At 45.9% G+C, this 22,961-nt stretch overlaps 1 protein-coding gene and 1 long non-coding RNA gene across 4 annotated transcripts in view; one reads left to right on the top strand and one right to left on the bottom strand.

The window, feature by feature from the left end:
• The first annotated feature begins 163 nt into the window (after positions 1-163).
• Positions 164-21,897, top strand: LOC137300896 (uncharacterized). The gene is made up of 3 exons (XR_010958182.1): positions 164-287; positions 18,348-19,402; positions 21,520-21,897. It is a non-coding gene; the product is annotated as an uncharacterized lncRNA (long non-coding RNA).
• The window catches only part of LOC137300895 (uncharacterized), a 51,058-nt gene continuing 36,615 nt past the window's right edge, over positions 8,519-22,961 (bottom strand). The window contains exons 12-20 of one of the 3 annotated variants that reach the window (XM_067970150.1): positions 21,454-21,598; positions 20,748-21,000; positions 18,496-18,613; positions 17,449-17,593; positions 16,542-16,743; positions 15,814-15,956; positions 15,554-15,662; positions 13,402-13,512; positions 8,519-9,416 (exon numbers count right to left, since the gene is read on the bottom strand). In XM_067970150.1, coding sequence (XP_067826251.1) covers positions 9,345-9,416; positions 13,402-13,512; positions 15,554-15,662; positions 15,814-15,956; positions 16,542-16,743; positions 17,449-17,593; positions 18,496-18,613; positions 20,748-21,000; positions 21,454-21,598 — 1,298 coding nt within the window. In that variant the 3' untranslated portion in view covers positions 8,519-9,344. Of the gene's footprint in view, positions 9,417-13,401; positions 13,513-15,526; positions 15,663-15,813; positions 15,957-16,541; positions 16,744-17,448; positions 17,594-18,495; positions 18,614-20,747; positions 21,001-21,453; positions 21,599-22,961 lie in introns of those variants that run through there. The other 2 variants (XM_067970149.1, XM_067970151.1) reach the window with 2 other exon arrangements.

Below are 22,961 nucleotides of genomic sequence, written 5' to 3'. Positions count from 1 at the left end.
GTACTTCATTGGCTGTAAAGCGCTTTGGGACGTCCTGAGGTCGTGAAAGGCGCTGTAGAAATGTAAGTCTTTTTCTTCCTTTCTGTTTTTATTTCAGTTTTCAGTATTCCAGTTTTACAGGCTTTGCTGGATTTATTTAAGTTTTGTATTCATTCCTAAAGGAGTTTCAGCCACAGATCTTTTCATTAAGTCTGAAAGTTCAATCCATCACTGGCCTACAGGAGGAGGACTTTTGATACAGATCCTGGATTATCCCCCACCCAGACAAACCACCGCATTATACCAAGGTATGGCACAGCAACAAAGAACTGTCACACTCACTTCTAATAGGAATAAGTGGAGCTCAGAGACCGGCTCCTACAGCTCAAAGCACATTCCTCAGGTTGGGAAGGAGTTTAGTTCAGTCAGTAACTGCACCTGTAATGTGATCCCTGGTCTGTGCTGAATTGCCTGATATCAGGTAGGGTGTCAATAGGGATCCTGAAGGGAACAAAAAAATCAAATCAGCCAGGATTTATGCTCCTAATCACTATCCAGTGACTCCTGCTATAAAGTGTTTGTGTGTGTCTGTGCGCATGGCCATGAGTCTGTGAGTGTGTGTCTGTGAGCGTCTATGTGTGTGTGTGTGGCTGTGTGTCTGTGTGAGGGGACATTGGGTGAGGACAGGATCAGGCTTGCCTGTGATGCCCTCCATAGTCTAATACCCAGCACACTCGCTCACATATGACTAATGGCTACTTGAGTGAGGTCCTGAAGGGTAACTGGTGCTTTTAAGAAATTGTGCCCAGCGCAAGTCAGTGACGTCAAGAGAAAACCAGAACAATTTTAAAAAGAATGAATGTTTTGAAATGTGACGGATTTAATTTTGAAGAGAACAGCAGAAGATTTATTTTTCTACAATGAACTCTTGGTGTTACTAAAGGAGATTCTGGATGAAGGACGAATGTTCGGTTAGTTTCTGCTCCTACTTTACATTAGATGCCTGTTTTGGAAAGTATCTTCAATAGATACAATGGCCCATATTTTGCTGTGAGCAGCGAATGAACTTGCCTTTGCCCAAAGACTTTCTATGGGGTTTTGCACGTCAAGTTGCTGTCAGCAGGACATCCCAAATACCGCAGCACTCTCTACAGGGCATCTGGGACCTGTGTGAACAGGCAAGCAACTGTGTATCTCCTTAACCAATCATAGAAAGGTTACAGCATGGAAAGAGGCCATTCGGCCCATCAAGTCCGTGCAAGAGCAATCCAGCTAGCCCCATTCCCCCACCCTATCCCTGTAGCCCTGCAAATTTTTTCTCTTCAAGTACTTATTCAATTCCCTTTTGAAAGCTACGATTGAACCTGCTTCCACCACCCCTTCAGGCAGTGCATTCCAGATCTTAACCACTCGCTTTGTACCTCTATAAAATCTCCTTTCAAACTTCTCTGCTCTAAGGAGAACAACCCCAGCTTCTCCAGTCTATTCATGTAACTGAAGTCCTTCATCCCTGGAACCATTCTAGTAAATCTCTTCTGCACCCTCTCTAAGGCCTTCACATCCTTCCAAAAGTGCTGTTCCCAGAACTGGACACAATACTCCAATTTTGGGTGAACCAGTGTTTTATAAAGATTTATCATATTCTCCTTGCTTTTCTGCTCTATGCCTCTATTTATAAAGCCCAGGATCCTGTATGCTTTTTTAACTGCTTTCTCAACCTGTGCTGCCACCTTCAAAGCTTTGTACACATGTATCTAGATCTCTCTGTTCCTGCACCCCTTTTAGAATTGTACCCTTTAGTTTATATTGCCTCTCCTCCTTCTTTCTACCAAAATGTATCACTTCGCACTTTTCTGAATTAAATTTCATCTGCCACGTGTCCGCCCATTCCACCAGTCTGTCTATGTCCTCTTGAAGTCTATCACTATCCTCCTCATTGTTCATTACACTTCCAAGTTTTGTGTCATCTGCAAATTTTGAAATTGTGCCCTGTACACCCAAATCCAAGTCATTAATATATATCATAAAAAGCAGCGGTCCTAGTACAGACCCCGATCAGATTGAAGAATCGTTAGTGAACAATGCAGAATCTGAACCAGGAAGTGTAAGTTAGAATAGTGAATTCAATGTCAAATCAGGCACAGAAAGCAATAGAGGGAAAGAAAGATTGGATTAAGAGAGAGAGATAAAAGAGACAAAGAAAAAGTTTTAAAAATTTAATTTAAAAAAAAATCTCCAACAATAATTAAAACCTGAAGGAATGAGACTCTACACTTGTAATTTTCAGTGCCAGAGAGGTTGTTTGGCAGTAATTAAGAATTACGATGTTGTTAAAAGAGTACTTAGACTGGAATGGACAAGCCCATACTTTCTGTGGCGAGTTTAATCCATATCTACGTGATCAGTGCAGGAACTTCATGCCGTTCAATGTATTTGAATGGTGAGTCATTCAAATTTAAAGTTTAAAATTAAACAGTTGATAGCAATTTACACTAGATGCCGTTTTCGCGCAGTTTACTGAGGGACAGCGCATCTCAGACAGCAACTTCCGGATTTTCACGTTTAACTGCGCATGTGAGATCGCTGGAAGTTGCCATCTGATTTGCGCGTAAATAAGTGACCGTTCTTAGCCTCACCGTTATTTTCACAGCAAAATCCAGCCCAATATGTTCCATATTTAAGCAGACAGTTGCACAGTGATTCTGATGTATGTTTGTGAAAATGATTTTGCATCTGCATTGAGATATTTTTAAAATCTGCTCAGGATAGAACATAAGAAATAGGAACAGAAGTAGGCCATATGGTCCCTCGAGCCTGCTCGACTTTGTTCCAGGGTATTCTGTGCCCATTAGAAAGGCTGCATACAGCAAGTGAGCCCTTAAAATCCATAACCCTCAAAAAACTCGACAGCAAACGGAAGGTGAAGAACGAAAGGTGGGAGTTTAAGGGTAATCTCTTTTAAAATCTAGTGTAAATTGCTATCAACTGTTTAATTTTAAACTTTAAATTTTTAAGTTTCTGTCAGGCTTAAGCAGAGACAAACAAGCAAACTCTCCTACTGGAGAGCTGCTGTAGTTAGTTAATTGGTTAGCTAGATTAAACTGGTTCCTGAAACAGTAGCAGAGCAGGGCTGACTCATCTGAGTCACAAACAGTAGAAATACAGGGGCCTTCGAGTGCAGCGGGCACAGAGTTAGAAACTTGAGAGTTTGGTAAGTGTGGGAGTTTGGTGAAGTGGGGGAAGGAGGTGCTGCTTTGCCTTGCTTTTCCTAACTTTTTCCGCAGAGCAGCAGCAGACCGAGAATGGGGATAAAAGCAGCAGCAGACCTGCAACAAGAGAAAACTGCAGTGTGACGTCACAGGTGAGGCAGGTAAGTGATTGGTAGTGACTGTGGGCTAAGTTTTAAGTTAACATATAGCATATAACTAAATTTTAAAAACTAAACTTAATTTAATTAATCTAATTAAACAAGGTAAAAATTTGATTAACACTAAATTGATTAATTAAATAAATAAAATAATGGGAGAACAGGAGATGTGTTGCTGCTGCAATATGTGGGAGCTTCTGGACATTTTCGTCCAGGGCGACTATATCTGCAGTAAGTGTCTGCAGCTCGAGGAACTTCGGCTCCGAGTTGAGGAGCTGGAGTTCGAGCTGCGGACGTTGCAAGACATCAGGGAGGGAGAAAGTTACCTGGACCTTTTGCTCGGGGAGGCAGCCACACCCCTTAGATTAAATACTTTAGAATTGCCACGTGGTCAGGGACAGGAGGGTGTGACTGCGAGTGAGGCAGGTACGGGGATCCAGGAGGTAGTATTGCAGGAGCCTCAGTCCCTGCACTTGTCCAATAGATTTGAGATTCTTGCAACCCTTATGGACAAGTGTGCAGGAACTGCAGGGAGGACGAGCAAACTGACCACAGCACCGTGGTACAGGAAGCCATTCAAGTGGGGGGAGTGAAAAGGAAGGTGGTTGTAGTAGGCGACAGTATAGTTAGGGGGATAGACACTGTGCTCTGCAGCCAGGAGCATGAGTCCCAAAGGCTATGTTGCCTACCCGGTGCCAGGGTTAAGGACATCTCCTCCGGGCTGGAGAAGAACTTGGAGTGGGAGGGGGAGGATCCAGTTGTCGTGGTCCACGTAGGTACCAACGACATAGGTAGGACTAAGAAAAAGGTTCTGCTGAGAGAGTTTGAGCAGCTTGGGGCTATATTTAAAAGTAGAACCACAAAGGTAATAATCTCTGGATTATTACCTGAGCCACAAGCAAATTGGCATAGGATCAATAGGATCAGGGAGATGAATGCGTGGCTCAAAGATTGGTGTGGGAGAAGTGGGTTTCGATTCATGGGGCACTGGCACCAGTACTGGGGAAAGGGAGCTGTTCCGTTGGGACAGGCTACATCTGAACCGTGCTGGGACTAGAATTCTAGCGAATCGAATAACTAGGGATGTAGATGGGGCTTTAAACTAAATAAGAAGGGGGGGGTTCCAGTGGAGAGAAATCTAGAATGCGAAAGAGAAAAGACAAAGAAGCAGAGCAGGAAAGTGACTGGAGTAAGGATAGCCAGATTGTATCAGGAAGGAACAGAGCGTACAAACAAAAGACAACAAATAGGGTCCGAGTAAGAAAAAATGGTAATAAGACATATAGCACCATAGTACAAAAAAATGTTAAGATGTGTAAAAGTATTAAAAAGACAAACATAAAGGCACTGTATCTGAATGCACAAAGCATTCATAATAAGGTAGACGAATTAACAGCGCAAATAGATCTAAACGGATATGATACAATAGCAATTACAGAGACATGGCTGCAGGGTGACCAAGGCTGGGAGCTGAATATCTAAGGGTATTCCATATTTAGGAAGGACAGGCAAAAAGGAAAAGGAGGTGGGGTAGCATTGTTAGTAAAGGATGAAATCAGAGCAATAGTGAGAAAGAATATTGGTTCAGGAAATCAAGATTTAGAATCAGTCTGGGTGGAGTTAAGAAGCACAAGGGGCAGAAAACACTGGTGGGAGTTGTCTATAGGCCTCCAAACAGTAGTGGTAATGTAGGGGATGGGATCAAACAGGAAATTAGAGATGCATGAAACATGGGTAATCATGGGTGACTTTAATCTGCATCTTGACTAGCCAAACCAAATTAGCAATAATACTGTGGAGGATGAATTCCTGGAGTGTGTACGAAATGGTTTTTTAGACCAGTACATTGAGGAGCCAACGAGGGAACAGGCTATCCTAGATTGAGTATTGTGCAATGAGAAGGGTTAATTAATAATCTTGTTGTGCGGGGTCCTTTAGGGAAGAGTGACCATAACATGATAGAATTCTTCATTAAGATGGAAAGTGACGTAGTCCAATCCAAAACTAGGGTCCTAAATCTAAACAAAGGAAACTACGAAGGTATGAGGAGTGAGTTGGCTATGATAGATTGGGAAGCTTCATTAAAAGGCATGATGGTGGATAGGCAATGGCTAACATTTAAGGAATGAATGCATGAATTGCAACAATTATACAATCCTTTCTGGCGCAAAAACACAAAAGGAAATGCAGCCCAACCATGGCTAACAAAAGAAATTAAGGATAGTATTAGATCCAAAGAGGAGTCATATAAAGTTGCCAGAAAAAGTAGCAAGCCTGAGGATTGGGAGCAGTTTAGAATTCAGCAAAAAAGGACCAAGAGATTGATTAAGAGGGGAAAAATAGAGTATGAGAGTAAACTTGCAAGGAACATAAAAGTGGACTGTAAAAGCTTCTACAAGTATGTAAAAAGAAAAAGATTAGTGAAGACAAATGTAGGTCCCATACAGTCAGAACCGGGAGAATTTATAACGGGGAATAGGGAAATGTCAGCAGAATTAAACAAATACTTTGGTTCTGCCTTCACAGAAGAGGACACAATTAATTTCCCAGAAATGCTAGGGAACCAAGGGACTAGTGAGAAGGAGGAATTAAAGGAAATTAGTATTAGTAAAAAAAATAGTGCTGGAGAAATTAATGGGACTGAAAGCCGATAAATCCCCAGGACCTGATAACCTGCATCCCAGAGTACTAAAAGAGGTAGCCATGGAAATACTGGATGCATTAGTTGTCATCTTCCAAAAATCTATATATTATGGAACAGTTCCTGCAGATTGGAGGGTGGCCAATATAACCCCACTATTTAAAAAAGGAGGGAGAGAAAACAGGGAATTACAGACCAGTTAGCCTAACATCAGTAGCAGGGAAAATGCTACAGTCTATTATAAAGGATGTGATAACAGGACACTTAGAAAATATCAACGGGATTAGACAAAGTCAACATGGATTTATGAAAGGGAAATCATGTTTGACAAACCTACTGGAGTTTTTTGAGGGTGTAAGTGGTAGAATAGATAAGGGAGAACCAGTGGATGTGGTTTATTTGGATTTTCAGAAGGCCTTTGATAAAGTCCCACATAAGAGGTTAGTGTGCAAAATTAAAGCACATGGGATTGGTGGTAATATACTGGCATGGATTGAAAATTGGAGAACAGACGGGAAGCAGAGAGTAGGAATAAATGGGTCTTTTTCGGGGTTGCAGGCAGTGACTAGTGGGGTGCTGCAGGGATCAGTGCTTTGGATGAGGGAACCAAATGTAATATTTCCAAGTTTGCTGACGACACAAAACTAGGAGGGATCGTGAATTGTGAGGAGGATGCAAAGAGGCTTCAAGGTGATTTGGACAAGTTGAGTAAGTGGGCAAATACATGGCAGATGCAGTATAATGTGGATAAATGTGAAGTTATCCACTTCAGAAGGAAAAACAGAAAGGCAGAACATTATTTAAATGGTGATAGATTGGGGAATGTTGATGTACAAAGAGACCTGGGTGTCCTTGTACACCAGTCACTGAAAACAAACATGCAGGTGCAGCAAGCAGTTATGAAGGCAAATGGTATGTTGGCCTTCATTGGAAGAGAATTTGAGTACAGGAGCAGGGATGTCTTACTGCAGTTATACAAGGCCTTGGTGAGACCGCACCTGGAGTATTGTTTGCAGTTTGGTCTCCTTACCTAAGAAAGGATACACTTTCCATAGAGGGAGTGCAGCGAAGGTTCACCAGACTGAATCCTGGGATGGCAGGACTGTCGTATGAGGAGAGGTTGGTCGACTTGGCCTGTATTCCCTCTTGTTTAGAAGAATGAGAGGGGATCTCATTGAAACATATAAAATTCTGAAAGGGCTGGACAGGCTGGATGCAGGGAGGATGTTTCCCCTGGCTGGGGGGTCCAGAACGAGGGGTCACAGTCTCAGGATACGGGGTAGGACATTTAGGACTGAGATGAGGAGAAATTTCTTCACGCAGAGGGTGGTGAACCTGTGGAATTCTCTACCACAGAGGGCTGTGGAGGCCAAGTCACTGAATATATTTTAGAAGGAGCTAGATAGATTTCGAGACACAAAAGGCATTAAGAGGTATGGGGAGAGAGTGGGAATATGGTATTGAGATAGAGCATCAGCCATGATCATATTGAATGGCGGAGCAGGCTCGAAGGGCCAAATGGCCTACTCCTGCTCCTATTTTCTATGTTTCTAACCTGGCGGCATTGTTTGATGAGATGTCACTCAAGGCTCAGGAACGGAACAGTCATGCAGTCTTGTTGCATGTGTGAGGGGAGTTACAAATTCACCCAGTTCTGTACTAATATGGGAGATACACAACAACCTGTGGGACCTCCCTCACACTCACATGCATCAAATCTGAGCAAGCAGTCTATCCTTGGACCTCAGCAGTGACTGTCTCAGATCTCAGTCTCTTGTTGAACAAGTCTCCCATCTCCCGCACTTCCAATTGCTGTAATCTTTTTAAGGGTTTCAGCGAGACATGATTCCATAAATGACGCGGACCCATTCTATCTCTTTGAAATTAGTAAGAATTAAAAAGGCTTCATTGAAAAACAAAATCCGTAAATGTAGTAAATCAGGTCCTCGCCTCGACAGCAAGTCCCTGCTCAACATGTGGCTTCATTTCAACCATCATTTAAAGGCCATCATGTTACATCAATAGATTTCTGTTGGGTATCAAGGGATATGGAGCAACAGTGGGAAAATGGAGTTAAGGTACATATCAGCCGTGACCTTATAGAACGGTGTAACAGGCTTGAGGGGCTGAATGGGCTTTTCCTGTTCACATGACTAGTGTGCACACAGACACGTTTGCGCACAGACACGTGCGCACACAGATGCGTTTGAAATTTTCCATAATGAACCTCCTTCCTCAAGAAGAGACTCACATCAAAAAAAAATGGGAATTCTTCCTGTCTGGGGCAGCTCCTTTCAATGAAGCATAAGTCCACAAATCATGGATAATTTAGAAAAGAAGAGGAATCCTTTTTCCTTTAAGTAGAAACCAGATCTAATTACCCCTCATTCAGCTGCATCTTCCCCTGTCAATATAATCGCATCTAAAGGAATCTGGAGAGAGATGAGCAGAAAACTTCAAACCCAAATAAAGCCTCGGTTTGAACCTTGTTCCAAGATTAGCACTCGGACAAATGGGAGGCAGCCAGTCCGTTTAATATATCCGACTGTATTTGTCCACAGCTTCACTGTAGTACACACACACAGGCCTGTACAGTGAGGGACTGGGTCTAGAAATACCAATAAAAACAGGCAACTACACAAACTCATTGCTGTGCCAGATATTGGAAATTGAGCATCAAGAAAACAAAAATTAAAAGGCCAAACAGTTCTGAATAATATATTCATATTGCAGCAGAATTAAACACAGGGATTAACAAGGAACAGAAATTCTAAAATATTCTAAATTACAGAGTTTAATTTTTGTGTAAATTTTATAAAGTAACTTAAAAACATTTAATTAAAAACACACAAAGTACAGCTAGTGTAAAAGAAACATTAAAGGCAAGGATTGGTGCTGACAGATTAGGTCCACGTACAAGGATCAGTGAGAGAGATTGGAGAGAAAACATTTTTATGATTTCAAATTGATTCCATTTTGGAAAGTGGCCAAAATACAATTTCCCCCTCGGTAGATCCCCCAGTGCCATGAACCACTCCCTGGGCAGGACCACAGGCCACTGACCCCACCTCAGGTCTCTGCGATGCTGCTTGCAGTCTAGTCACTGGCAGATTACAAAGCAAGACATCAGGCTCCCCTTTACCCTCTCTAAGGAAATGCACAGCCTCCAAATTGCTCAACTGGGATTAGAAACCCATTGAAGAGGAACAAGGACAGACTAACACTGAACACACAAGGCTCTTGTCCACAGCCGGAACAGATTGCAAAGGTTTTGATAATCCATGGATTCAGCCTTCTGTTCACCTCCACAAGCAAAGACAGTCAGAAGCCTCCAGCCAGACTGCCGGAGCATGATATTCATTCTTCCCCTTGCTGTAATCGTGGGTCGTCCTGTTTTACAATGGACAAGCTGCGCCACGCAGTGAAAACCTGAGGGTAAAGCAGAAACGCTTATTCATTAGTGCAGCGAGTGGCTACAGTGCGTACGAGGATCAGCTTCATATCGTGCAAATATATAACTTAATGGTCCAGATTTTGCTGTGAGCAGCGAATGATCGGCGCCTGCCATTCATTAGACTTGGAGTTGCCCATAGACTTCTACAGGGCATCTGGGACCTGTGTGAACAGGGCAAGCAACAGTGTATCGCCATAACCAATCAGATTGAAGAATCGTTAATAAGCAGCGCAGAGTCTGAACCAGGAAGTGTAAGTTACAATAGTGAATTTAATGTCAAATCAGGTACAGAAAGAGAAATAAAGAGGGAAAGAAAGACTGGATTAAGAGAAAGAGATAAAAGAGACAGAAAGAAAAATTGGACTGGACTTAAAGGAGCAAAAATCAAATTCTAAGAGGTTCAGGCAGAAGTTGTCAGCAGTTAATAACTGTGAATGAATAGCTCAGTGAGTAATCAATGACCTTCCCTCCATCATAAGGTCAGAAATGGGGATGTTCGCTGATGATTGCACAGTGTTCAGTTCCATTTGCAACCCCTCAAATAATGAAGCAGTCCGAGCCCACATGCAGCAAGACCTGGACAACATCCAGGCTTGGGCTGATAAGTGGCAAGTAACATTCGCACCAGACAAGTGCCAGGCAATGACCATCTCCAACAAGAGTCTAACCACCTCCCCTTGACATTCAATGGCATTACCAGTGCCGAATCCCCCACCATCAACATCCTGGGGGTCACCATTGACCAGAAACTTAACTGGACCAGCCACATAAATACTGTGGCTACAAGAGCAGGTCAGAGGCTGGGTATTCTGTGGCGAGTGACTCACCTCCTGACTCCCCAAGGCCTTTCCACCATCTACAAGGCACAAGTCAGGAGTGTGATGGAATACTCTCCACTTGCCTGGATGAGTGCAGGTCCAACAACACTCAAGAAGCTCGACACTATCCAGGACAAAGCAGCCCGCTTGATTGGCACACCATCCACCACCCTAAACATTCACTCCCTTCACCACCGGCGCACAGCGGCTGCAGTGTGTACCATCCACAGGATGCACTGCAGCAACTCGCCAAGGCTTCTTCGACAGCATCTCCCAAACCCGCGACCTCTACCACCTAGAAGGACAAGAGCAGCAGGCACATGGGAACAACACCACCTGCACGTTCCCCTCCAAGTCACACACCATCTCGACTTGGAAATATATCGCCGTTCCTTCATCATCGCTGGGTCAAAATCCTGGAACTCCCTTCCTAACAGCACCGTGGGAGAACCTTCACCACACGGACTGCAGCGGTTCAAGGCGGTGGCTCACCACCACCTTCTCAAGGGCAATTAGGGATGGGCAATAAATGCCGGCCTCGCCAGCGACGCCCACATCCCATGAACGAATAGAAAAAAAATATATCACCCAGGTTCCCTCCTCGACTTGTGACTAATCTCATCCAGGGCAGTAGTCGGGGCTACAATTGGCCTCAGTACACCTGGATTAGGGAGGGCGAAATCAGCCAAAGTTCCTGCTCCTGATCGCTGGCCAGTGACCTCTGGGTTAGAATTAGGGGAAATCAGCCAGGGTCCATGCTTCTGATAGGAACATAGGAACAGGAGTAGGCCATTTTACCCCTCGAGCTTGTGCTGCCATTCAATGAGAGTCCAGCATGTGAGTGCAAAAGACAAGGCTGAAGCGTTTGCAACCATCTTCAGCCAGAAGTGCCGAGTGGATGATCTATCTCGGCCTCTTCCCAATATCCCCACCATCAGAGAAGCCAGTCTTCAGCCAATTCGATTCACTCCACGTGATATCAAGAAACGGCCGAGTACACTGGATACAGCAAAGGCTATGGGTCCCGACAGCTGCATTAGCTGTTTGGGCTGGAGTGCTGAAGGCGTGCTCCACAACTAGTTGTGCCTCTAGCCAAGCTGTTCCAGTACAGCTACAACACTGGCATATACCTGACAATGTGGAAAATTGCCCAGGTATGTCCTGTCCACAAAAAGGACAAATCCAATCCGGCCAATTACCACCCCATTAGTCTACTCTCAATCATCAGCAAAGTGATGGAAGGTGTCGTCGACAGTGCTATCAAGTGGCACTTGCTCATCAATAACCTGCTCACCGATGCTCAGTTTGGATTCCGCCAGGACCACTCGGCTCCAGACCTCATTACAGCCTTGGTCCAAACATGGACAAAAGAGCTGAATTCCAGAGGTGAGATGAGAGTGACTGCCCTTGACATCAAGGCAGCATTTGACCAAGTGTGGCATCAAGAGCCCTAGTAAAATTGAAGTCAATGGGAATCAGGGGGAAAACTCTCCAGTGGCTGGAGTCATACCTAGCACAAAATGGTAATGGTTGTTGGAGGCCAATCATCTCAGCCCCAGGACATTGCTGCAGGAGTTCCTCAGGGCAGTGTCCTAGGCCCAACCATCTTCAGCTGCTTCATCAACGGCCTTCCCTCCATCATAAGGTCAGAAATGGGGATGTTCGCTGATGATTGCAGTGCTCAGTTCCATTCGCAACCCCTCAGATAATGAAGCATTCCGTGCCCACATGCAGCAAGACCTGGACAACATCCAGGCTTGGGCTGATAAGTGGCAAGTAACATTCGTGCCAGACAAGTGCCAGGCAATGACTATCTCCAACAAGAGAGAGTCTAACCACCTCCCCTTGACATTCAATGGCATTACCATCGCCGAATCGCCCACCATCCACATCCTTGGGGTCACCATTGACCAGAAACTTAAATGAACCAGCCACATAAATACTGTGGCTACAAGAGCAGGTCAGAGGCTGGGTATTCTGCAGCGAGTGACTCACCTCCTGACTCCCCAAAGCGTTTCCACCATCCACAAGGCACAAGTCAGGAGTGTGATGGAACACTTTCCACTTGCCTGGATGAGTGCGGCTCCAACAATGCTCAAGAAACCTGACACCATCCAGGACAAAGCAGCCCATTTGATTGGCATCCCATCCACCACCCTAAACAGTCACTCCCTTCATCACCAGCGCACCGCGGCTGAAGTGTGTACAATTTACAGGATGCACTGCAGCAACTCACTAAGGCTTCTTCGACAGCACCTCCCATCATCGCTGGGTCAAAATCCTGGAACTCCCTACCTAATAGCACTGTGGGAAAACCTTCACCACACGGACTGCAGTGGTTCAAGAAGATGGCTCACCACCACCTTCTCAAGGGCAATTAGGGGTGGGCAATAAATGCCGGCCTTGCCAGCGACGCCCACATCCCATGAACGAATAAAAAAAATGGCTGATCTGTGACCTAACTCCATATACCCTCCTTAGCCTCATATCCTTTAATATCTTTGGTTAACAAAAATCTATCAATCTCAGATTTAAAACTAACAATTGAGCTAGCATCTACTGCTATTTGCGGTGGAGAGTTCCAAACTTCTACCACCCTTTGCGTGTAGAAGTGTTTCCTAACTTCAGTCCTGAAAGTCCTGGCTCTAATTTTTAGGCTATGTCCCCTAGTCCTAGACTCCCCAACCAGTGGAAATAATACAGTGACCCCTGCGTTAGAGAGAGGGAGAAATCATCCAGGATTCCTGCTCCTGATCATTGACCACTGACACCTGGGTTAGAGAGAGGGGAAATCAGCCAGGGTTCCTGCTCCTGATCACTGTTCAGTGACTCCTGGGTTAGAGAGAGGGGGAATCAGCCAGGGTTCTTGCTCCTGATCTCTGTCCAGTGACCTCAGCTGAAAAAATGCAGGTGAGTGTGTGTCAAATACGCTGCCAGCCCTCACTGCCACCTCTCACTGTGGGCTCACACTGTCTAGCTCACACGTGGAGAATGGCCACTGGGTGAGAAACTGGAGGCATTTAACAGTGAGAATCAGCACCTTCTGGAGAGCATAGAGCTGGGGGTAAAATCTGAAAATAAAATATGTAAGTATTGCAGTGATTGATGTTGTAGCCGTGCGGTCTGTGACACTGGTACCTACATCCGACATCAGAATCCTGTCGTCCTGAGCTGCAAACGCTCGTGACACCTGCATCTGTACCAAATGTTTCCGCCACATCTGCCACGCCTTCTCCTCCAGCCTCTGCTGGCACTGTGTGCAGGAGAGAAGCATCCATTAGTGTGAAAATCAGTGTGAGCAGCAAACAGAGCACCGAACCAGCAGCGCCTGACCATTCACTTCTAATGGCTTCCAGAGTAATGGTAATTTAAAGAACATTCAGTGTCCCCACTATGACTCACAGGGAGGTAGCACTTCTCGTGTTTATCTGTCAATATAACAAGGACGATGCTCAACTGATGGATGGAGCCCATCATCCTAGTCCTGCACAGAAAGATGATTGACAGTTCGACAAATGAACATCTGAGGCACGAAGCAGATCTGGAAGCTGCTTCGACATGGAGGTTATTTTGGGAGAGGCTCACTTTCTCTCGGAGATCTTCCTTACATCAGTACATTTCTATATCAACGTTTTTATGTAGCTCGGTGATGTATTAACAAGCTGTGCTCAGGGAGTTGGGGGAAGGGTCTGTGTCCACCACATTACTGACCATAGCAGCTGATCAGAGGCAAGGAGAGATCACACGCTTCCCCAGAGAGGGAGAGGGAAAGGGAAAGGGAGGAGGAGGATAAATAACCTGGGCCAGCCTCAGGACTGCTAGTGGTAAGTGTGCTGAGTGCGGGACAGCCCATGTGATGCAGGTGGAAGAGGCAATTAGTGACCAAAGAGCTTAATATACAAGGGATTGGATTCTCCTTCATGATCCACCTGAAATGTGCAGGATAACAGTGGAGAATGAGGCAAAAATCGGACACTGAAGACCACCATTGCCTCACTGCCCTGACCTCAATTCCCCTCCCCTTGCCTAGGTCACCCCTGGGCACCCTTTCCCTTCCTGCCACTGAAAATGCCGGCAGAAGGTGGGGTCCCTGTCTTTCACCCGTTTCTATCCCACTCAGTTACTGCTGCTACCCAGGACCGCCCAAGATAGTGACCCCGAGGTCAGGGAGTGGGCCCAGTTGAGGCCTCTTCACCCCCTTTTGTTAGCTGTGTAGGCCTCAGTCTCTGCTGAGGCTGCAGCTCCCTTGACCGTTGGGCCGTTTCAGTCCCATTGTTGCGCCACTGGGGTTTGTGGCCAGACCCTCGGCACTACAAGGGGCGGAGTCAGGGAGGCAGGTTCCCCAAACAGGAGAATCCAGCCCACAATGTCCTTGGCAGCAGATATCCTCAATCCCTTCACAGTACAGCATTGCAAGGGTTAACTGGCACTGATTACTATTCATTCCGCTACGCGCCATACATTGTACATCATCACCATTGTGTTACTAAAGAAAAGGGAAAGAACTTGCACTGATAAAGCACCTTTCACATCTTCAAAAGCTTCACAGCCAATGAAGTACTTTTGAAGTGTAGTTACTGTTTAATGCAGGAAACATAGCAGCCAATTTATGCACAGCAATGTCCCACAAACAGTGATGAGATGAATGATATGATAATCTGTTTTTGGTTACATTGATTGAGAGATAAATATTGGCTAGGACACTGGGGAGAACTCCCCTGTACTTCTTCGAATAGTGCCGTGGGATCTTTTACATCCACCAGAGAGGGCAGAGAAGGCCTCAGTTTAACATCTCATATGAAAGACTCCCTCAGTACTGCGCTGGAGTGTCAGCCTAGATTTTGTGCTCAAGCCTCTGGAGTGGGACTCGGACACACGACTTTGTGACTCAGAGGTGAGAGTGCTACCCACTGAGCCACGGCTGACACTTAAAACTCCAAATACTCCCAGATTTAATTATTCTTATGTGGCTCCAGGGTCATTTGTCCAGATTCTGGTTTACAGCCCAGACCATGAAAGCAGCTTAAGGACTCTCAAATACAAGTAATTTTTAAAAAAACAAATCCAAGTTAATAGCCCTGCTGACAGTCATTGAGAACTAGAACAGGACAGCTGGACAATAAATAATCCCGTGCTGGGGCCTATTTATAATCATTCCTGTTGAATACTGACATTAAATTATTTACATAAATGTAAATGTAACAAGATAAAACATTCATGCAAACTGGACAAATAAAAAGTCATTTGTACTGGTGTGATTCACTCACCAGTCCTCTGGTCACTAACATGCTTACAGTAAAGCTCTTCCACTCTTTCCAGATCTCTTTCATCTCCTCAATCCTTTTCTTCTCCAGGAATTGTTGGAGGAGAGTTTTGTTCCGCCAGATTATCAGAAATTGTTTGCTGTGGAAAAATAAAACCGCCTTGTCAGCACATTCATCACTCATCTTCCCTACACAGCCCTTCCATACAACACATAAAAACTGCTCCTGTACGTTATAAACTAGGACAACCAACGACATTAGTATTTCTGCAACAAAGTAAGACTAATCACCATAATTGATTCCTGTAATGCTCCTCTGCCCGATATTCCAGAACATTCCACAGATCTGCCTGCTTCTGTGCCAACACGATAAGAACCCATCGTGACACAAATTTCTGGAACACATATCTGGAGCGATGTCTGACTGCTTGCACCTGTGAAAGAAGCACAGACACTGTATTGTATTGAGCTACTCCTGGGCTGGGAGCAATGACTCGGTCGGATAAAGATCGTCAGGTAACAACCATCGGTCTCCCCTGGGCTGAGAATAGCCAGCAACTCAAGCAAAGCGTTGGATCATTTCATCTCCTCCAGTTTTGAGTTACCTGAAACTCTAGTGCATGGCCTTTCCCTTCTATTTACACTAAATGCCCAGCACCATCAGAAATTACTGCACCACCAACTCCGATTACAGTTTAATGCTCCCTCATTCCTCTTATTTTTGCTCCTTGAAGACGCTAACTCTTGTTGGACTCGGGTGCCAAAGGCTCCGACTGCCCTCCAGTGACCCAGGAGCACTGAGATCAGCTAACTCAACACAGACCAGGGACCCAACTTGGGATCTGCTGATTTGAATGGCTCATTACTGGGTGATGCATTTACCCACTAGGCCATGGAAGAAGCAACTGAGCAAAATGTCTCATCCTGAACTTCAATAATTTATGAATAAAATCACAGGAAAGCAACATCTAACAGTAAGTAATTAAATTCTGAGTCAGCGTGCGCCTCCCCATTCCTACCTCCCTGTACCAGGATCGCAGTGCTTTCTGTAGGATTCGCTCAGTCCGTCTTTGTACCAGTAGGATCAGCTTACGATGTACGCTCAGCTGATTTCTCCACGTCACAAATACTGAGGTTAGCTGCAGTACTGAGACTTGGGCAGAAACAGTCAGCACCCATTGCTTCTGCTGATGTACAAATCCAACCCAAAAGAGAAGGGACCTAAGAATGGATAAGAAACGAAACTAATTCAAACTCGGCAGTTTATCCATCAAGGAGTGGAACCACATGGACCAGGAAAGTCCTGGTTTAATCCCTGAATTGTGCTGAGTTAGCTGAGCTCAAACAGGCAGCAGATGGTTTTTCTAAGAAAATATTATATGCAGCAGAATATTATATAGAGCAGTGCTGTGCCTCTATAACACTATTATCTTGTAATATACATAATTCTACCCCAATTATATACAGCTATGTTGTATCTCTGTAACACTGTGTTATGTCTCAGTGAAGCCCAGTAGTTGACACTACAAGGTGTGAAATGTTCCCTCTTGCTGTCTTGTGACACAAGGCTGCCCATGGAAGCACCATAGAGAAAAACTGTGCTGATAACTGAAATTCAATGGTAAAATTTAAACATGGGAGCTTCAAAATAGACCCAGTTTCTATGAAGTGTAGAAATAATAAACAAAATGAAGTTTAGGAACATATTCAAGACCACTATACACACAAGTTTCATTCTAATGATTTGTGATGTAAAGTGTGTTCAACTACAGCAAGGGGTGTGTTTAAATTTCTGTTCTTTTTTTGGCAGTGAGGAGGTGAGATGAAGCAAGGGATGGAGAAGTGGGAAACCAAACAGCAGCAGGGTCTGCTTTCAACCGCTGCAAGTGGTGTGAGAGCAAAGGGATTATTGTGGACCAGACATACCTGCGCAGTAAAGTTAGATGGTAGAACCCAACAGCTTCTTTCTGTTTCCGATATAATATCACCATCTGATGAAATGCAGCCTGTATCACCCGCTGCTGTGCTGCAGATATCATCATCCTCTGCCTAGCACAATGATCCTTTCGATCTGAAAAGGCAATAAATTGAGTCTAGTCCATCTGTCAGAACTGCAGAGTAACCTCCTAAAGATAAACATTAAAATAATGCACCAGTCCTCTTTTACACTCCTAAAAAACTTTCTTGTGAAATGTACCTGGATATGGTTCATGTGAAAGTATGGGAACCACAGTAACATATGGGGATGATATTTAGTAGAGCTGCAAGACTGCAAAACTCAGATTGGCAGGGAATTGAATGCCACTGTATTTTGAAATAAATATTTATTTCACCGTTAATAAATGTTTTCAAAAACACTTCAACCAATCAGCAAGGTTCACACACGCACACTACACACTCAGAAAGTACTACATCCCGCTGGCTCACAATTCACTCTTGCTCTGCACAATTTAGAGAAACTATTTCAGGGCCAAAGTGATGGAGTGTGGGCAATAACTGAATTTTTTTAAAAACAGTTTACTGATTTTACATTGTTGTTTTAAGATGTGTGATTCACAGAAACAGAGAAACACACACACAGATAATGGTGTGCATTGAAACAATAGTGCAAAATATGTGTGGTTCACTGGGATAGGGTAAGAAAAGAGAAACACACACGTGTGTGTGAGAGATAATGGTGTGCATTGAAACAATAGCGCTAAATCATTAATGAAACTGCAAATGTTGCAGTGCTGTTGTCGGGAATATTTTGAAGTCTGGGATTTCACATATTTTAATTTTGTTTACACTTTGACACAACCTCACTGCATTTCTTTGTGTTTCAGATTTCCTCCAATGGGTGTGGGGACAGAGCCACTGTCACAACTTCTCTAACAGTTATTACATTTCTGAGCAGCTTTCCGTCATAGCTCTAGACTGACAACCAACAAAAGCAGCTTGTAATTTTAAGAAGGATTTCCAGCACACTCTCACCTTTCACCAAGTTGGCCCAGGAGTTAAGCAGCAGCTGCAGTCGCCTCTCTTCAATGATACCAGCAAGCTGATGGGACAGCTGCGATAACCTGACTGCTTCCTTCCAACTGCTGAATAGCTGTAAACAAATCCACATGTGAACAATAACACACACTGCTTGCATGTGAGAACATGGTGCAAAATAACAGCAATAGGACCAACAAAAGCAAACGCCACTGTCCAGTGCAAGGCAACACCTCAGTTGCTGACCCAGTCTCCTCCCTTCCTCCAGCTCTGCTTCTCGCTGCGGTATAATTTCACACATGATGCCTGAGCCTAAACCGTGAGTTTGTGACTGTGGAACACATCGCAGCTGAGTCTGACCTTGTCCTCATCTGTCATCACCCTAGGTTGAGAGGGGAAAATCAGCCACTCCTGATCACTAAATACTGCCGGAAAATACGTGTGTGGATATCGGGTGAGGTCGGGTCGGATCAGATCGGCCCGGAGGTTAAAAAGTCTCCTGGAATCCACGCCCTAGGCTGACGCATGGAGATACCGGAGGACACTGTTGCTCATGAAACTGTACCCAGCAAGAGTCAGCGCCTTCAGGAGAGATGGGGAAAAAATTAGTGAGAAAATGAAAAAGAAACTCAACAAGTGTTATGCCGAGAGGAGACTCTTTCTTTTCTTCCCATTTGATTTATTTGGTGGAAGATTTAAAATCTGAGTCTTTCTCCTCAGTTCTTTCCAGTTTGGCAGTGAAGTTGTGCTTCCCATGGGTGACCATTAGATAATGCCACCTCACGTCAGCCCGACCAGCAGCTTGGCTTTGGAGGGAGCAGCGATGATTCACCAGCAAATAGCAGGTTCACCAATTTATGTGCTCAACACCACCAATATTTACCACTTAAACACAGAAATCAATGTAAGTACTGACTTTAAATTGTTTCAAACAGTAAAATTAAAAAGTTTGTTTTGTGTGAGGGGCGGGTCAATGGATGTGAGGGGGAAGGATGTGAGTGGGAGGGTGGGAGGAGGTTTTGGTGTGATACTAATTGTCCATGTGCCACAGTGGCAAGAAGAAAAGGAGTTTGTGTTCAATTTTGGGTGCTCCAACTTGGGGAGAATATAGTGGCTTTGGAGAGAGTCCAGCGATGATTCACCAGGATGATACTTGTGAAGGTGGGACTGAGATCGGATTGAGGTGTTTATGGTGGGAATTGACAGGGTAGATGCAGAAGGTTTCTCCAATACAGGAACCTAGGACAAGGGGGCAGAATCTTATAAATCAACCTAAACTGTATAAAAGTGAACCAGGAAAAATGTCTTCACACAAAGGGCTGGGAGGATGTCAAATGTTTTAGTGGGCCATGGATGCAAAATCAATTGAGATATTTAAAAGGGAGATAATTATTTGAGCAGTAAGGGTGTTAATGGATTGGGGAAAGAGCTGGGAATTGGATTATAGAGATGGAACTGTGATGGCTCACAAACTGACGGAGCAGTGTCGATGGTAAATGGCAGACTCCTGTTCCTATGAAAGTCTGACTGGTGTCTTGGACTCTGGGAGTACAGAACGAGATGAGCTAGTTCACCTCAAGGAGCCGATCCGTCCAGAACCCTGCATCATTCTGGGCACGTTGAGATGCTGCGATGGAGGGACTGTAGGGTCTTTCTGGACATACGAACTAAGATGGGCTGTGGGAGCTTCTTGCCTGTAATTATCTTACGACCTTTTGAGTCTCCTCATTTTGTTTAACTTCCTGTGGGAGATGAATAAGCAGAGGGAAGCTGACTGAAGATAACTGAACAAATCAGGATATCACCGTACATTAAAGCTGCACTGAGTGAGCTGAGTGCTGTCGGACCCGGGTAGTATTCAGACAGAAATGACACCAGAGGGGATCGTGCTACTTACAAAAGGTATTGTTCAGAATAGCTGAATTACATTTTTGATGAAAGGCTAGAAGAAGCGGTTATTTAATTCTTACGCCCTGATGCTCAGCTGCGGAACAATGCAGTGTCCTCGGGGTCAGGTGAGATTGTTAGCCTCGAGCGTTGAACCCCAAGCCAACCATTGATCTCCTTATTTCCCCTTTTAATTTAAGGCTTAAGATAATGCCCATTTCCTAGATTAACACTTGTTCTATGACTGATGATATAGAAGGAACATATTGTTATATAGCAGGAATTGTGCCTTCTTTGAAATGCACGAATTCATATTCTTCAGTTTTAGTTACTTTCATATAAAAGACTGATATTTCACCCACTAGTTGAGTAAGGACTGCGTTTCGATGTCTGAGAGCTTGGCCCAGTAATGTCGTCTGCCTCCAGCAATGGGCAGCTTTCTGTGATGTTCGAAGCTCCCTTTGGTACTCCGAGAAGCGCCTGAGCTCACAGTGATACCTCCACCAACTAAAAGCCCCCCACAGTATTCGTCGGATCTGTCCAGCTTGAAATGCCCACAGGTTCTGCCGCCTCACTTCTGTCTGAAGGGTGGCAAAGTGCCAAGCCCGCAGATACCTGCGCCAAGGAAGCAATCATATCAATCAGGAACATTTCACAGGCTTGCTAGGAACTAAAGATTTACAGTTACTGTCATCAAAACAACTGGTACTTCCTTGGTGATCTATTGGTGTTTCTGATGCAGAAAGGGAATCACCCAAAGTGCAGCCGTCCAACAACGGATCTGCTGCTGATGTGAGATACAGCATCAGCGTAATCCAGGGACCCTCAGCTCCACAGTACTAACAGGCGATGGGCCGGAAACCCAGCTCCCAATCAGTGTAAATAAAGAGCATCGTACCACATGTTGAGCAAGTGGTGATCCCCAGGATTATAATCGGTGAGATTTAACACACCGCATTCATTCACTTCTCATCCCATGGTGGTACGAGGACAGCTACTGGGACTAAGCTCAATGAATCACTACGGTTATCCAAACAGCACTGGCTTGCAGTAATAATCGTGTCAGACCTGCGCAGCATGATCCCGTCTGCCATTATCTTCACATTTCTCTGTCTCTCCGCTTTCTGCTGCCAGGTGCTGAGAATCGACAGCTTCACTTTCTGCGCCTCAACAGAAAAGAAATGAGCCTGAAGGTCGTAGACTCTCTGTCTCTCTGGAGGATGCAACACAAAGTACAGGAGAGAAAGCACAGGGAGAACTGGGAATTACTTTTAATGAAAAGATTAAAACCATCACTTTTTAGTCCACTGACATTGCAGGGAGCGCCAAGAACTTAAGGCTACAAATTCATTCTCTTCATCAGTGCTTATCTGTGGCACCTTCTATAGAGAATTATCACACACAGCTTTGGAGTGGTGGGAAACTATCCTGCACACAAGCACAGTGTGGAGACTGAGTGGAAGGGTCGAGCGGAGGGTCTTTGCGGAGGGGTCTTTGCGGAGGGGCTGTGTGGAGGGGTCGAGCGGAGGGGTCGAGCGGAGGGGCTGCGCGGAGGGGTCGAGCGGATGGACTGTGCGGAAGGGTCGAGCGGATGGACTGTGCGGAAGGGTCGAGCGGATGGACTGTGCGGAAGGGTCGAGCGGATGGACTGTGCGGCGGGGTCGAGCGGATGGACTGTGCGGCGGGGTCGAGCGGATGGACTGTGCGGCGGGGTCGAGCGGATGGACTGTGCGGCGGGGTCGAGCGGATGGACTGTGCGGCGGGGTCGAGCGGATGGACTGTGCGGAAGGGTCGAGCGGATGGACTGTGCGGCGGGGTCGAGCGGATGGACTGCGCGGAGGGGTCGAGCGGATGGACTGTGCGGAAGGGTCGAGCGGATGGACTGTGCGGAAGGGTCGAGCGGATGGACTGTGCGGCGGGGTCGAGCGGATGGACTGTGCGGAAGGGTCGAGCGGATGGACTGTGCGGCGGGGTCGAGCGGATGGACTGCGCGGAGGGGTCGAGCGGATGGACTGTGCGGAAGGGTCGAGCGGATGGACTGTGCGGAAGGGTCGAGCGGATGGACTGTGCGGCGGGGTCGAGCGGATGGACTGTGCGGAAGGGTCGAGCGGATGGACTGTGCGGCGGGGTCGAGCGGATGGACTGTGCGGAAGGGTCGAGCGGATGGACTGTGCGGAAGGGTCGAGCGGAGGGGCTGCGCGGAGGGATGAGCGGATGGACTGTGCGGCGGGGTCGAGCGGATGGACTGTGCGGCGGGGTCGAGCGGATGGACTGTGCGGAAGGGTCGAGCGGATGGACTGTGCGGAAGGGTCGAGCGGATGGACTGTGCGGAAGGGTCGAGCGGAGGGGCTGCGCGGAGGGGTCGAGCGGATGGACTGTGCGGAAGGGTCGAGCGGAGGGGCTGCGCGGAGGGGTCGAGCGGATGGACTGTGCGGAAGGGTCGAGCGGATGGACTGTGCGGCGGGGTCGAGCGGATGGACTGTGCGGAAGGGTCGAGCGGATGGACTGTGCGGAAGGGTCGAGCGGAGGGGCTGCGCGGAGGGGTCGAGCGGATGGACTGTGCGGAGGGGTCGAGC

Source organism: Heptranchias perlo, chromosome 32, assembly GCF_035084215.1.
Source record: "Heptranchias perlo isolate sHepPer1 chromosome 32, sHepPer1.hap1, whole genome shotgun sequence".
Lineage (NCBI taxonomy): Eukaryota > Metazoa > Chordata > Chondrichthyes > Hexanchiformes > Hexanchidae > Heptranchias > Heptranchias perlo.
This window is presented reverse-complemented; position numbering and strand designations above follow the sequence as displayed.